Genomic DNA, 14,061 nt, shown 5'->3' on the forward strand with positions numbered 1-14,061 from the left:
AACATTGATAATGTGTTCTGACAACACATGTTAGGTTCGATTAAATCGGGGGAAACGTTTGTTGGCAATAAGTTAGAAATAATTGGTATCATTGTCATAACATACAAAAAACTAAAACGACATGTGTTTGATTCCATTCGTGTGTTCGATAACACATCTGTGATTACGTGTGTTGTTATTAACAATGTCGCACTTGGTCTAAACATAGACTTGGTCTAGCTTAGAGATCTTTAAACGCTCTTTCTGACAGATAATGTGAACACGGCAATATGGTCCGAATTTAATACAATTTGGTTGTTTACGAATATCATAATGTATAATAACGGTGTAGGTATTGCAATTTGTTATTCACATCCCGCTGCATCATTTCGGTGCGATATGTATATAATAATAATGTGTGTGTACCTCGCTCTTAAGGAACTCCGTTCCGCGAAACAATAAATTCTGTTGCATTTTCCGACTCTTGATATGTGCGAGGATAAGGATAAAAGCGGACGATGAAAATTTACGACACACTAAGAATCTTGGTCTTGTTTATTTTCTTTTCTGTTCGCTTGCCATTCATCATGCTGTCGCGCTGCGTGCCAAAATCAAACAAAAACGCAAGTGAATACGCCGAAAATACGTAATTGAGCTGCGCGGAAATGACGTGTGAGAGATGTCTTGTTCAAACGTAACTTGCCATCATCCGAATGAATTGATCGAAAACTTTCTCATGACACAACAGTAGGATAAAGTCTTTTTTATTGTCATATTGTCGTAATCGTAGTTCACCATTGTGGACTTGTACAAAAATATTTTACAAACAAAAGTGTAATTTTTTAAAAATATTTTAATATCCTTTTATACGATGAGAATCACGCGCCATGTTACATTGAAATTAAAATATCAATTAAATTAGTTTCCAATTAACTCTTCGTAGATTTCCAAAACAGCTTGCTAGTTGGACTGACTGAGTCTGTGAGACTCACGCGACTTTAAAATTGAATGTGTGATTTTATCTAGAAACAACGGTTTGAAATTTTTGAATGAATCTGAAAGACCCATGTCAGTCTAGGAAGGGTTAATTATCTTTTAAAAAATATGTTATTTGTGTGAGAGATAGAAATTTTTTAATTAATATTTCGTGTAAGAGGCGAACAGCCAGTTTGCTGCATCGAGCTGTCGATAACAATAGGATGGTAAGATGAGACGAGTCGCGACGTCGCTTAACAGATAGGAAACAGATCGAGATGCTGCCGTGTAACAATCGAGGATACACTGCCGGCAGGACGGATTGCGTGCGTTTGCCATTTGGCGAACAATGAGCCGCGGCCGACCTCTGAACAGAGAGACGGAATATGAGTGGTCCCTTTCCACGGAGTCGCATGTGATATCGGAAAATCAGGAAGAGCTTCAAGCCGTGACAATTTGTTCCGGACATATTGCTCCTAGTAAAATTCTTTTCGTCGAACTGCTGCGTCGTCAAATGACGATGGTGCTGCTCCGGATAAAACTTTTATTTGTCAAGGTGCGTCATTATTTGTGTAGAGGTAGGTTTAATCGCAGAAACGACGCGGATGACAGTTGCTAAAGTTTTTTTTATGTTTGCTTTTTATATATACCAAACAAACAGCAAAATAATATGCAGAAAATGTTCCGTAGAATGCCTGTCACATTTTGAAAAATAAAGTATTCAGTATCTAATGAAAATTTTGAAACATTAAAATCAATATTTCTCTTTAATTAATCAGTTTAGTATCAACCCGATTTTACATTCTTCATCATGTGATCACACAAATTTAGTATTTTAGAAAAAAAAGTGAGATTATTACTTTAAATACAATCAATCATGAAAGTATCGGTAGTTTTTATTTTTTTACGTCTACATCGTGCTTACGTAAATCGGTCAATGCCTTTACATCACTACGCGGACTATGCGGTTACATGGTTTGGCATGACATTGCGTCACGTGATCAACGTATCCACACACACACACACCCTATCTACTTTACCTATTTATCTACAGATATAGCATATTAGGTTGTCCTTTCCTTTTGAGCATCCTGGTCTCTCTCTCTCTTTCTCTCTATTGCGGAAATAGAGAGTGGCAGTATGTTCCGGTTAGCCGTGTACTTCGTCTTCGGACACAATTTTCGATCGAACAAAGTCTCTGCGTTCCTATCGTGCCGCGGTAGTGCGATTCGATTAAATTTCCCGGGGATTCTGTGTGGTTACAGAAGTCTAGTAACTGACATTCGAACGTTCGTCCTGCGGTCAGTGGCTGTTATGTAATAAATGTTCGGCGATCTTCGGTAATTGCCCGAAGTTTAATCGCTCGAATATATGCGATCTCTGACCTTACACACTACTATCGTAGTAACACTCTATTTGCAAACGTACGTATATACTTAAACTTCTTATTCTGTGACCTTGCAACGCGATTATATGTATCTTTTTCTAGATTCTCTCTATGAGTTTTCTCTTTTACGGTCATACACTGAAGACAATGAGTGTATAATACTGAATTCTTTTTTGTGTAGAAATAAGTAATTTATGTTTTTTTCCGAAAAAGCAACGTAAATATCTGTTTATTACGCAGATATTATTTATATAGAAACACAGACGGCACATTTAATTTTCTGAGATCTTTTGACGAGAAGAAGCAAAACTAAATGTTAAACTTTTACATACGCCGCGTAGTTTGCTATGCCGCAACGATTTTTGTTTTTCGCCAGTCGCATATAGCCATTTTCACCCCAACTAGAACCCCACCAGTTCTTCAAGATCCATTCGGTCGGTGTATAACCAACGATCAGCATAGCATGGTTTACCGTGTCCGAGCTGCATTGATGGTCATCGTAAACGCCTTTACTGTGAATGAAGATAGAAAGAGACAATATGGATTAAAAATTATAAAAATTATCATGTTACAGTCTGTATTCTCGTTTCTCTTTTATCGATAGTGTGTGTTCATTAGTAGACCGAAAATCTATAGTACATGTGATGTGAACTGTACACTAAACGCCTACTTGTATATTTACAAAAGAAGAATTTTATAATTTTTTCAATTTTTGAGATATGTAAAAACTTGTCATAATTTTTTTTCTCACATAGACGCAAAAAACATTAACAATTCAGATGATACATTTCCAACACTGAAAAACATTTTCATCTGTATATAAAAAATCTAATATGTTAAATTAAAGTTCAAAACAAAAGACAGAGAAGACGAATATATCGCACGCGTAAGCAGTATATTTAGAAAGCGTTAATAACCGACATTGAACTTACGCGAACTGTGCGTAAGATTACGTGCATCGTTTGCATATCGATATCACGGTTTTTGACTGACATTCCTTATTTGTTTTTTATTGTAAGCTTACAAAATAACATCTTCAATCTCAAATCGCTATCGCGTTTTAATGAGTTTTTATTATCTGTCGAAAACATACAATGAGAAAAAAATTAAGCGCAGTTCGGTACGGGGCCCTTTGGAATGACACGAGTTCAACAGCTGCACTTTGGTATTTCAAGGGTCATCGAATTGAAGATGTGCTACAAAAGGTTATCATCCGATTCGACTAATTTCTTCAACTGTATCTTCGGCAGGGGTCCGACCAAATTTTTCAATCTTCTCTTTATAAACTTTCGTCATTACCTTCTCGCATAACATCGGTTACTTAAATATAATTTATAGATTTAAATATAAAAAATATAAATAAACTTATAAACTTTCCACAAAAGACGATGTTTACTGTCAAGGAGTTACTTCTATATTTTAACTACTTACTGTGCAGAATTATTACTCGATTAGTTATCTATACGAAAAAAATTGTTTGTTACAGCCGTTCGACGATTATAAGTTTTTGCTTTTTTGTTTTTGTTTTTGTTTTTTTGTTTTTGATTTTATAACAACGTCGATATTTTTTTGTGCGAATATTTTTCACGATTAGTTTTCTTGTTTGCTTCACAAAAATCTACCGATCTTTACTAGTGCTGGAAATTCTAACAAATGCAAAATTCTGTAAGTGATAACATAATAAATATCAGGTATCTAAAATTATCGGGTATTTCGCGAACGTTAAAGATACATTTGTTGCATTTCGCGCATACGTCATCGGCTTGTTAGCAGTAATTCGCAGTAACACAGTTTTGTGTGTCGAAGCAAATAAAATACTCACTGATAAAGTTGAAACGTCTTCGGACTGGCGTTTAAAGAGGCAGCTATGGGACCAATGGTAGCTACAGCCACTTCCAGAGCCTTCTCGTCCCGTGCCGGCAAAATTGCCCATGAAGTTATATTAACGACACTGTTGTCTCTTTTAAATCTGCATTTTCCTTGCTATATAATTAAAGCGTACACATAAAAGGCGATTGAATTAAATATAAATAAATTTGTTAATAATTAATATTAACACAACATAACATAGCTCAATATTATTTAATAGTTTTTACTTTTAATAGATTAACTTCTTTATACAGATTAAAAATATATTAGAATATTATTTATTATAATTGCAAAAAAAGAAACATTTGAAACATTTGAAACTTTTATTTTAAACTTTTGATATTTATAGCTTAGTTTTCCTACTGTTAGTTCTATTTTTTTAGATATTAGCGTAATAAACTGTTTATTAAGTATATAATTATAAAAACACGCAAATTATTAATAAAAATTTATTAAGTAATAAATATATATACGCACACACAATGCGCTTTTTTTATTTGAATGAAATGTCATTCTGCTGATATCGCTTAATTAAGAGAAATAAGTTTAATGGAAAAAGATTGAGATAATCAAGAACACTCAAGAATCTTGTGTGGGTTCCCATGTTTGTTGACATTATTAAACTGGAGCGTATGTCATACGCTACTTTCTGATTGCATCTTGACCTTATGACACTTCAGTATCAAATTAACCGGATCAGATAAATGCGCATTATTTTTATCGCTTGATAAAATTTTTTATGAGTTTCTTTAAATTCTACAAAACATATAATTATTTCTACAATGCTATTAATGTAGAAAATGAGATATCGTCACAGAGTCAAATTACACAAGATTATTGAGTTATTGGTGTGTGACAGTTGTAATTTGAATCTTTCTTACTGCAATCATCTACGAAGAAAAAGAGTCTCTTACCGATATTTTTGACTCAATGAAATTCGTGAAATAATTACAGACAAAACCTTGACGTTTACGTCTTTATCGCGACAAATTTGTACTGTCAGCGTCTTTGTTCAATGTAATGCAATAACATGCGTCGCGGTAGCAAAAATCGAAAAACCAAATTTTTTGTACAGGTAATTACTTATTTTTTAATTTTGAAAGAAATCAACTGTGTGTGTTGAATATTAAGAGTTTTTTGAACTTTTGTTTGCGCGCGCATATTTCAGTAAATAGAAAAATTTTCTTTGTAAAGACAAAAGAACGTTGACGATGTTACACATTTGCAATGTTTTGCAAATCGTGCATAATATATGATACAAAATCTACAGTTTATTTACAGTGTCGCATCGCGGAATATCGAATCATGAGTGATCAAAAAAAAAAGAAACATACCTCGGCGTTGTATGGATACAAAGATCTGGCCATGAGACCTTTCGACTTTTCCAGATATCTCAAAGTGTTTCTGAGAGAACCGCCAGTGCAACCGAGATTGCCGGTTGATGTGCTGCAATCCACCAACTGTTGTACGCTCAGAGGTATCAGCTGGCCGGTGTGCTTAAAAATCTGTCCCTCAATACTTTCGGCAATGGAGTAAGCATAGCAACTCCCGCAGTTCAGTTGATCTACTGGCGAAGTTACAAAGCCGTGTTCTCGCCAATCCACGCGTTTTGGTATGTTACGTGGATTATGCAGAATCGCCGATACCAAATGATTCGGTAACCGGCGCCTTCGACTTGGCTTTAATTTCACCTAATGCAAGTTTGATAAGAAGAATAATACATATTTTGCAAATGCGCTAATAAGTAGTAAGCTAAATATTCAATAAGTAATTTTTTTATACAATAGCGTTAGAAAGAGTTTAATTACCATGTCGCGCATGTACTGTCGAGTGTCAAGATCGGCGATATGGTTATCTCGCAGTGTGTAATTATGATGTCCAGCGGCAGCCATTAGATTGTGTTTGTAGATCTCCACAAGATTTTGTTCCCAAATCAATCGTTTTGCGTTTTCCGCATTTCCCGTATAGGATTTATTAAACTGTATCTGTTCAATGTGAAATATATTTTACACACGAGCAATTGCAAACGTTCTAACTGATGATAAATAACGAAAACAGATTCTTCTCATTGTATGCATATATATATATTATATTATAACGTATAATAGAGTGTATATAATATATATACGTATGAGATTTATAAATATTATATTTATAAATATAATGTTTTTTTAAATTACTAATTACTTTTATAAAAGAATTACAATGAACAAGAATAGTTTGAATTTTACGGATAATGTTACCTTGTAATCTTGCCAATACTGATCTAACTTTTCTGAAATTTCCGGCGGCAAAGTGTGCCCGTGAAACAGCTGAATCGCGCGTATTTCAAATAGAATTAACATAAAAAACAACAATGTATATAATCGCAAATACATGACGTAATTTAAATGTGTGAGTAAGTAATATTTTATTTTATACTTAATTCACGCACACATACACACACACAGTAAGTCTCCCGAGTGTGGCAGTTGTGTCGACGAATTTTCCAATACTGCACGAATCCATAATTTAACGTTGTGATAACAGACAATCAGTGTCAGCGTATTCGCAAATTACATCACCAAACAATCATCTTTGTTATGCTGCGATGTATATTTATTTTATCAAATATGCGTACAATGCAATATTTGCAGTAAATCGTCTTCTCTCATTAAATGGACATGTCAATATCAAATTTTAACGTGTGAATAGTCAAATAGCTGAATAGTTGAATAAGTTAAATATTTCTTAGTACGATTTTACATAATTTAAAACAGTTTACAAAGCAATTATTAGAATCTGCATATAAAATATTATAATTTGAGCAATAACGTCTAGGGAATGAATTTTGAGAGAAAATCGTTTATTCGCTCGAGCACTAAACACGAAAATAATTCTAAACTGCTAATTTCTGTTTCTTCAATGTAGCAGACAGATCCACTTAATACATACTTATAGTCTTGAGCGTTAATTATTTCAGACTACACAAATCGCGTCATGCTATAAAAATAGAATAATTTAATACAATATTTTTTACAATTTGCTGTTATCATTTCTGCGTGATAAGTCATTATACAGACAATGGCGTCGCGCGGCTTATTGCGTTCGCACTTACACATTGAAATTGTGACAATAATATGTACTAATAATACTTCAATACGCGTTTAGCAGAACGCAAACCCGTTTACGCCTCGTGCCTTTTGTGCAACTCTTTTATTTAATAGTTTTTTTCTTAGAAATTCCTAATGTGATTCACAGAGCTTTCTATTTGAAAGATCACGGTTAATCAGCTAACATCGTCGCGTATCCGCAAGATGGCGACAGTCGTAAGTGAGACGGCGCCGTTGCAAGCGACGCGAACGCGGTGCTTGCCGACGAATAGTTCGCGTAGTATCGGTACGCGCTCGCGTCATGCTCGTCTCGTGTTAGTGATCGTCTCGTTCGCGCACTTCTTCTTGCGCCAACTTCATTACACAGTCGTCATCGTCCGTTTCGTCGTCGTCAATCTTGTCACAAGGTAAATTGCAAAGAAGACACGCGCGCCGAGGCGATGGAACGTGCGTCTTATTCGACGAGGAACGTTACGAAGCTGCGCACGCGTGCGGCCACCGTTGCGAAAGCCGCCGACTCGCACGAAAACTCTTGACACTTCCGCAAAATGAGAGTATCTTCGTGATGCTGGTAATCTATAAAAAGCGCACCGTGATCCGCCTCCCATAAATCCCTCTCTCTCTTCTCTCTCTCTCTCTGCATATTATAATTTTTATCCTTGATTCTTCAAAGCGCGATCTTGCATCGCGTTGTGAGTCGCACGCGACTCGTTTGCAACGCATCTTGAAGTCGCGTTTCCTCTCCTCTCTGTTATCACAGTATTCTCTCATCACATCTCTATCGTTGTTGTTTTCCGCGCGACACGTCGCGCCAACTACGAATCTTTGGAACGCGCGCGCGTTTGCCGCTCGGTCTGTTGTGATTCGTCGCGCGCGATCACGCGCGGCACATTTAAAGCGCCGCGATGATGGACGAGTCCGGAGTCGACATGGGTTTTGACTTGACAGCCGCTCTCGCCGTCGCCGATTCGACCGCCCATCATGCAGGAACCGATTACGACGACGATGACATCGAGCAGGCCCTGTCCTTTCTTTCGACCTCCACTAAGGATTTGATGTATTACGAGCTGAAAAGTCGAGCACCTGACACCGGCAGGTACGTGATCTCAACTTTATATATAACGACGATGTCGTAAAAGTTTTCTTCATTAAACACCGATAATAAACGAGATAATATTAAGCTCCATGCATTCAATTGTCATCGTAACAATGATCTATAGGATAATAATTCGATGACTAAACTAACACTGTGCCAGTATGTTCATTAATATTATGATTAAATAATTAATATCAAAGCAACACGTTGCATGTGTTTAATCAGAAACGAATTAACGAACTTCTATTACATAATTATCGAACATGAAGTTTATTTACAATGATTATGCGAGAGATGGTGTCATACGTGTTACAATATATACACAAATAAAAGGCGGCAAATAATGGTGGGACCTTGTTCAAACGCTCTTATTTGTAATACGATATCCGAGGCTGCAATGTACAAGCGATTACATAGATAAAATAGATCCGTTGACACAAGTAATTGTAAGCACAGTTGAAGTTTAACCTTTTAATTGCGATTTAATTTATGATTGTGCACATAATTTCTCAACACAACATGTGTATATTTGTTGAAAAAGAATATATAAAATCGCATTATATAACTGTAACAAATATATAGAATACACATTTACGAGTATAAAATCGTTATCTCCAATATATGGGACGCAATAAACACAACGTGCTATACGATATATTTAGGTCGATAATTATCGTTAATAGTGTTATCTGACTTGCACAAGTTTTGATTGTTTTAATATTGAGTGGCAATGAAATATAGAGAGACTAGTTTTAAAATTCATGTGTAATCTCACATGACTTCTGTAATTAGAGGATTAAGTCATCACAAGTGACGATTAATCACATGTGCGCGACTTTATGTATTACATGAAAAATATTCTAAATAAAAGAAATTTTATGAAATTTGTTTGACGAGAATAAATGGTATCACACAAAAAAATAAAGAAAAGACAGGAATATAAAAGAAAAATAATTATTTTATTTATTTATTTTAAATAATTATTTTAATAATTATTTTGTTTTATTTATAAGAAAAATAATTATTTTATTTATTTATTTTAAATAATTATTTTAATAATTATTTTGTTTTATTTATAAGAAAAATAATTATTTTATTTTATTTAGTGAGAAAAAAAATTTTGTTACATAAAAAAGATGTATCTTTTAATACTATTATATATACAAGTTTTAAATACAATTACATAAAACCTAACACTTAATACATAACATATATTTTTCTTTTACTAAATCATCATTTGTGTTTATCTTTGAATGTAAACATCTTAATACACATGCGTGATATCTATCTGCGTCATCGATACGATAATTCAGGGAGGCTGGAAGTATATCAGGCAAACATGATATAAAAAAACGACATGTGCAAGGTGCATGTATGTATGATATGCGCTGTTAAATTTGTGCATTTATCAGTGGTTTTCAAGATTAATTTTACAGATTATTTCTAGTTTTCAAAAATGTATTCCAACGCAAAAAAGTCGATATCACTATAATCATGATTTTTACAATTATACGTGTTTGTTACATATTTTTTTGTATAAGAAAAATGTTGTTAATTAGTAATTATAATTAACACGTGCAATATGAAACAAAAGTGCAATGTTTTCGTGCGTATCTTCAGTGAAGTAAATAAACCTACTTGATAAAAACAACACACACACACACACACAATCGGGTCGGAACATGTAGCGAATAACGTTCTTTCTATGGTTTTGTTGTTACAATCTAAATAAAATGGACTCTGCAACTTAACGGTCAAACTTGTAAATGGAATATGAAAGGCTATAGGAACGAACAGGTCGTTACTTATGAATCTATTAAGAGATGAGATACATATGTATAAAAGACTTGCTCTCATTCGTTCAAGAGCACTAAATTTTTATATAGGTTTTATTCGATTGTGCTAAAGTGGCTGTGTCAGCTTTATAAACGTCAAAGTAAATCGTGAGCAATAACAGCGCCAAGAGCGATTGTGATTGATAATAGCGATTATACAGAAGACGAACACGCTCATCTTTTCGCTTTGATTAACAATTCAATTCTGCATCTTGAACATATATATATTAGATATTAGATTATTCTCTCGGATACTAATAATTCGCGAGTATTAAGAGATTTACGACAAAGCTACGACGAATATATCATCTTTCGCGAAAGTCTATCGAATACGCGTCGGAAAGTTTTCGCACTTGATCCAATTTAATGACACGTAGCTTACATTATTGACAATATTGCTTGATTTGACTGTGTTGTTTACACTCGCGAATCATCTTCGCATGTCACAAACAACAATTGGATGCGATAAGTATTATTCTTGCAAATTTCACGCGTCATCAACAAGTGCGATAACAATTTTTCAGTACAGGAATGTAATAACTCATGTAATAACTCATGAAAAAATTACGGTTTTTTTTATTGTATAAAACCGTTGAAAATAAACTTTCTTCTCGTTACGAACGCTTATCATTTCGCCAGAACACACGCAGTGTCTTGCTTGACTCCATTTAAACTGCAATGATAATTGTTATACAACGATCTGTTATGTAAACATATAAAACAATACGGTAATATACTACTTAAGAATAACAACAAATACAACAACTGATTATTTATAATAAGCGATTTTAATATTCGACTTTTTCATTGAAAATTATTTTCAATAATCAATTCTGATGATGTTATTAAATTGGAATGTTCACGGAGGAAAAAGAAAAGAGAATTTAATAAAAGATTAATTAAATCACCGTACACGGTGCAAATTCTTGATTTTTATTCGTATTTTCAATACTCGATACGAAATGTGTACCTAATATACCCAGTGGACAATCAAGCGTCTCTTTCTGTGCGAGGTATGACTGTGTCGAACTCAACAAAAGCCAGCATGCTTCACGAGAGACAATGTTGAAGATGCTCCTCGCTAACTCTTTCTCTGTCTCTCTCTCTCTCTCTTTTTCTCTCCTTCTCTCTGTCTCTCTCTTTCTCTCTTTCACACACGCACATCTCTTTTGCTCTCAGGCAGTTAGAGAACAGCGACTGCTACGAATCCGGCGCAAACCGGCTCAATACTCGCATTAGCTGGTGCAATGACTGGAAATTCTGATAAGCGTGCTTGTGTCGCGGCCGTGGCGTTCACGATACCTCGGATTCCTCGGTTACAACGACGACAAATCGCGCTATTTTCACGCCGGTGACGGTGACTCTTTTTTTATTTTTCAAACTGTTTACTTTGTAAGCGACCATACGCTTCGGTTTTCTGTATCTTTATACTTTATATATTATATAACGCGACGTACCGTATCTTCAAAACTTACAAGCTATGCCAATGATGCAAGACCTATCGCGCGTTTACGATGGAATAAACTGCGTTCTCTCGCGTAATCGAGAGTTTGAAGAAATATTTATCACGTAAATAATAAAACGTATGGATTATAATATTGCGTGTGATGTGTCGAGAAGAGAGAAATAACATTTACGACAAAATAACGGTCAAAGTACTGAGTGCGAAATGTTTAAAGCGTAAACACTTCGAGTCAAATTGTATACGAAAACCAATAAGGGAAACCGGTGCTAAAAGTCATACGGATCAGTTGTTTCTAAATGGTATCTCGCTTAATTTGTAGAAGATAATATTCTTCCACAGATGCTCTATTCTCTATAGTATAGTTGCCATTGTCATGTTAGTCGCGCGTACGAAATGGCGTTTGAGGAAAGCGACGAGTAATTCGAATTATATAATTTCCTCAATTTACATTTTTCAAATATTTTCCACGTACATCCAACGCTTGTGATTCTCTTGTTAATAGTTTAAGAGAACTCACATGATTATAGTATACGCCGAATTTATATATACGCGACTTTGCTATTGACTGGAAGTGAAAATAAATAATATAAGAACGAAAAGGAGAGTGAGAGAGAGAGAGGAAGAGAGAAAGAAAGAGAAACAGGCAACTGTCCATCTCTTGCGGAGGAGGAGAGCGAGAAGGTAGAATCCGTGTTTAGAGCATCTATCGGGATACCTGACGCTTCGTCGTTGCCGGCGACGCTGTTCCGGTTTTAGTAGCGCCGCGACGCCCCAAGCCAGCTGTGATCGCGCTGTGAGGAACGCGATGCAAGGCGGTGGCGCGTTCGAAACCGCGCGACAGATTGTTGAATTCGAGGAGCTGGTGTCACGATTGGATCGCATAAACGACGTGGTAATCCGACGGTCATCGACGACGTTGGCGACGACAACGTCGACGTCGATGCCGTCGCCGTCGCCGCCGGCGTCTTCTCCGCATTTTGCCGGCACGTCGTCTCTGCCATACGATTGTCCCATTCCGAATGCGACATGTTCGCCCGTTGACAGTGAGCAGCAACGAGTACGCGTGCACATCGGTATCGACGAGGATCTGCGAATGATTCTCGAAATGGATCCGTCGATCGTCGACGGGACTCTCACTCCTGTCGTTCTGCCCGACAATCATCCCACAACAGCGCATACGTTGCGCGTAACACGACCGCAAGGCTGGTACTGCACCGATAGAGACTAACACCTTTAATATCTGATGTTCGTGCGCGCATTGTTTGATATTATTATAAATATTTTCTGAAAGGGAGAAAGAGAGAGAGAGAGAGAAAGAGATAGAGGAACTCACACGCTGCGCAAGATTAATATACGTATTGCTTTAATTGTAAATTAAAAATTTAGAGAACTAGAAAAAAAGAAGACATCTATATTTTCGTATCAATGTCTGTGAGAATATATGTACATATGTTACAATATATATAATGGTTATACGATACCTATAATCACTGTTTGTATATTATTTTAAATGACGCAATTTTAGATGTCGATTGCAAATTTTGTACATATCGGTAAACTTGTTAAAAAAAAAAAAAAAATACGCCTATGTAGTGACTACCATTCTGTGAATTGCATGCGTATGTGAATAAAATACTTATCTCTATAAATATCGACACATGGTCGAAAATGTGACATTCTATAATTTCTCATGTCTATATCGTCATTTTTTTCTCTTCTTCGTAATTTAAATAAATTCTTTATTACAAATACACACGAGATTTTTCATTTTTATATAAATTTCAGTTTACGTATCTTGTTTTTGTAATTTTATAAAAACCATACACGAGAAAATATTAATACCGGGAGAGTTTACATTGTAAACAAACGTCTCTTTTGTTTTATCGGTTTCGCTAAATTTTTGTTTTATCTTCCGTTTTATTCTTCCGTTGTTTCACAATCTATCGAAACGTTAAACATTGTCGCGTGTTGACTTCCAACCGTCTCGAGACGCGAGTTTTTCTGCTACGAGCGTACTGTGCACTTGATCGTCGTCTACGTCGCTCGTAAACACTATGTCCAAATTTAAATGTCCTTGTTCCTCACTGAACGCGAATCACTCGTCTGTCCGACCCGACCCGACGATTTTGTCGCAAACTGCGTGCGTGGAAGTAGCCACGACGCTGCCGCATCTGTCCACGTTTTTTACGAGCGTGCATCAACGCTCGCATCACGCAAGACGAACTGATTACAAGCAGACGCGAATATGTTGCATAACCTTATCAACGTTGACATCTGCTGAAAGCTTTCAGGATTATAGTACACTATTTGTAAAAAAACAAAAACAATACAAGCTTGAGCGCCCAGTTCGACCGCCTTCGAAC

At 35.7% G+C, this 14,061-nt stretch overlaps 2 protein-coding genes across 2 annotated transcripts in view; one reads left to right on the forward strand and one right to left on the reverse strand.

Annotated features, from left to right (window-relative positions):
* Positions 1-843: 843 nt before the first annotated feature.
* LOC109860163 (cathepsin L1) lies at positions 844-7,325 on the reverse strand. The gene is made up of 6 exons (XM_020439062.1): positions 7,308-7,325; positions 6,454-7,192; positions 6,019-6,195; positions 5,545-5,901; positions 4,164-4,324; positions 844-2,853 (listed from the first exon to the last, which is right to left on the reverse strand). The coding sequence occupies exons 2-6, from the start codon at positions 6,586-6,588 to the stop codon at positions 2,658-2,660; spliced, it is 1,026 nt and encodes a 341-aa protein (XP_020294651.1). The 5' UTR covers positions 6,589-7,192; positions 7,308-7,325; the 3' UTR covers positions 844-2,657.
* A 5,060-nt stretch (positions 7,326-12,385) lies between these two features.
* LOC109860161 (microphthalmia-associated transcription factor) overlaps positions 12,386-14,061 on the forward strand; it is a 58,359-nt gene continuing 56,683 nt past the window's right edge. The window contains exon 1 of the mRNA XM_020439061.1: positions 12,386-12,904. Coding sequence (XP_020294650.1) covers positions 12,504-12,904 — 401 coding nt within the window. The 5' untranslated portion in view covers positions 12,386-12,503. The remainder of the gene's footprint in view (positions 12,905-14,061) is intronic.

Source organism: Pseudomyrmex gracilis, unplaced genomic scaffold (genome assembly GCF_002006095.1).
Source record: "Pseudomyrmex gracilis isolate BER0280 unplaced genomic scaffold, ASM200609v1 scaffold_338, whole genome shotgun sequence".
NCBI classification, from domain to species: Eukaryota; Metazoa; Arthropoda; class Insecta; order Hymenoptera; family Formicidae; genus Pseudomyrmex; species Pseudomyrmex gracilis.

Coding starts and splice junctions, on each gene's coding strand:
- LOC109860163 (XM_020439062.1), bottom strand. CDS start 6,588: ATGTATTTGCGATTATATACATTGTTGTTTTTTATGTTAATTCTATTT. Junction 5,902..6,018: donor GACAGTACATGCGCGACATG/GTAATTAAACTC, acceptor AACTTGCATTAG/GTGAAATTAAAGCCAAGTCG. Junction 2,854..4,163: donor AAGACGTTTCAACTTTATCA/GTGAGTATTTTA, acceptor CTTCATTCACAG/TAAAGGCGTTTACGATGACC.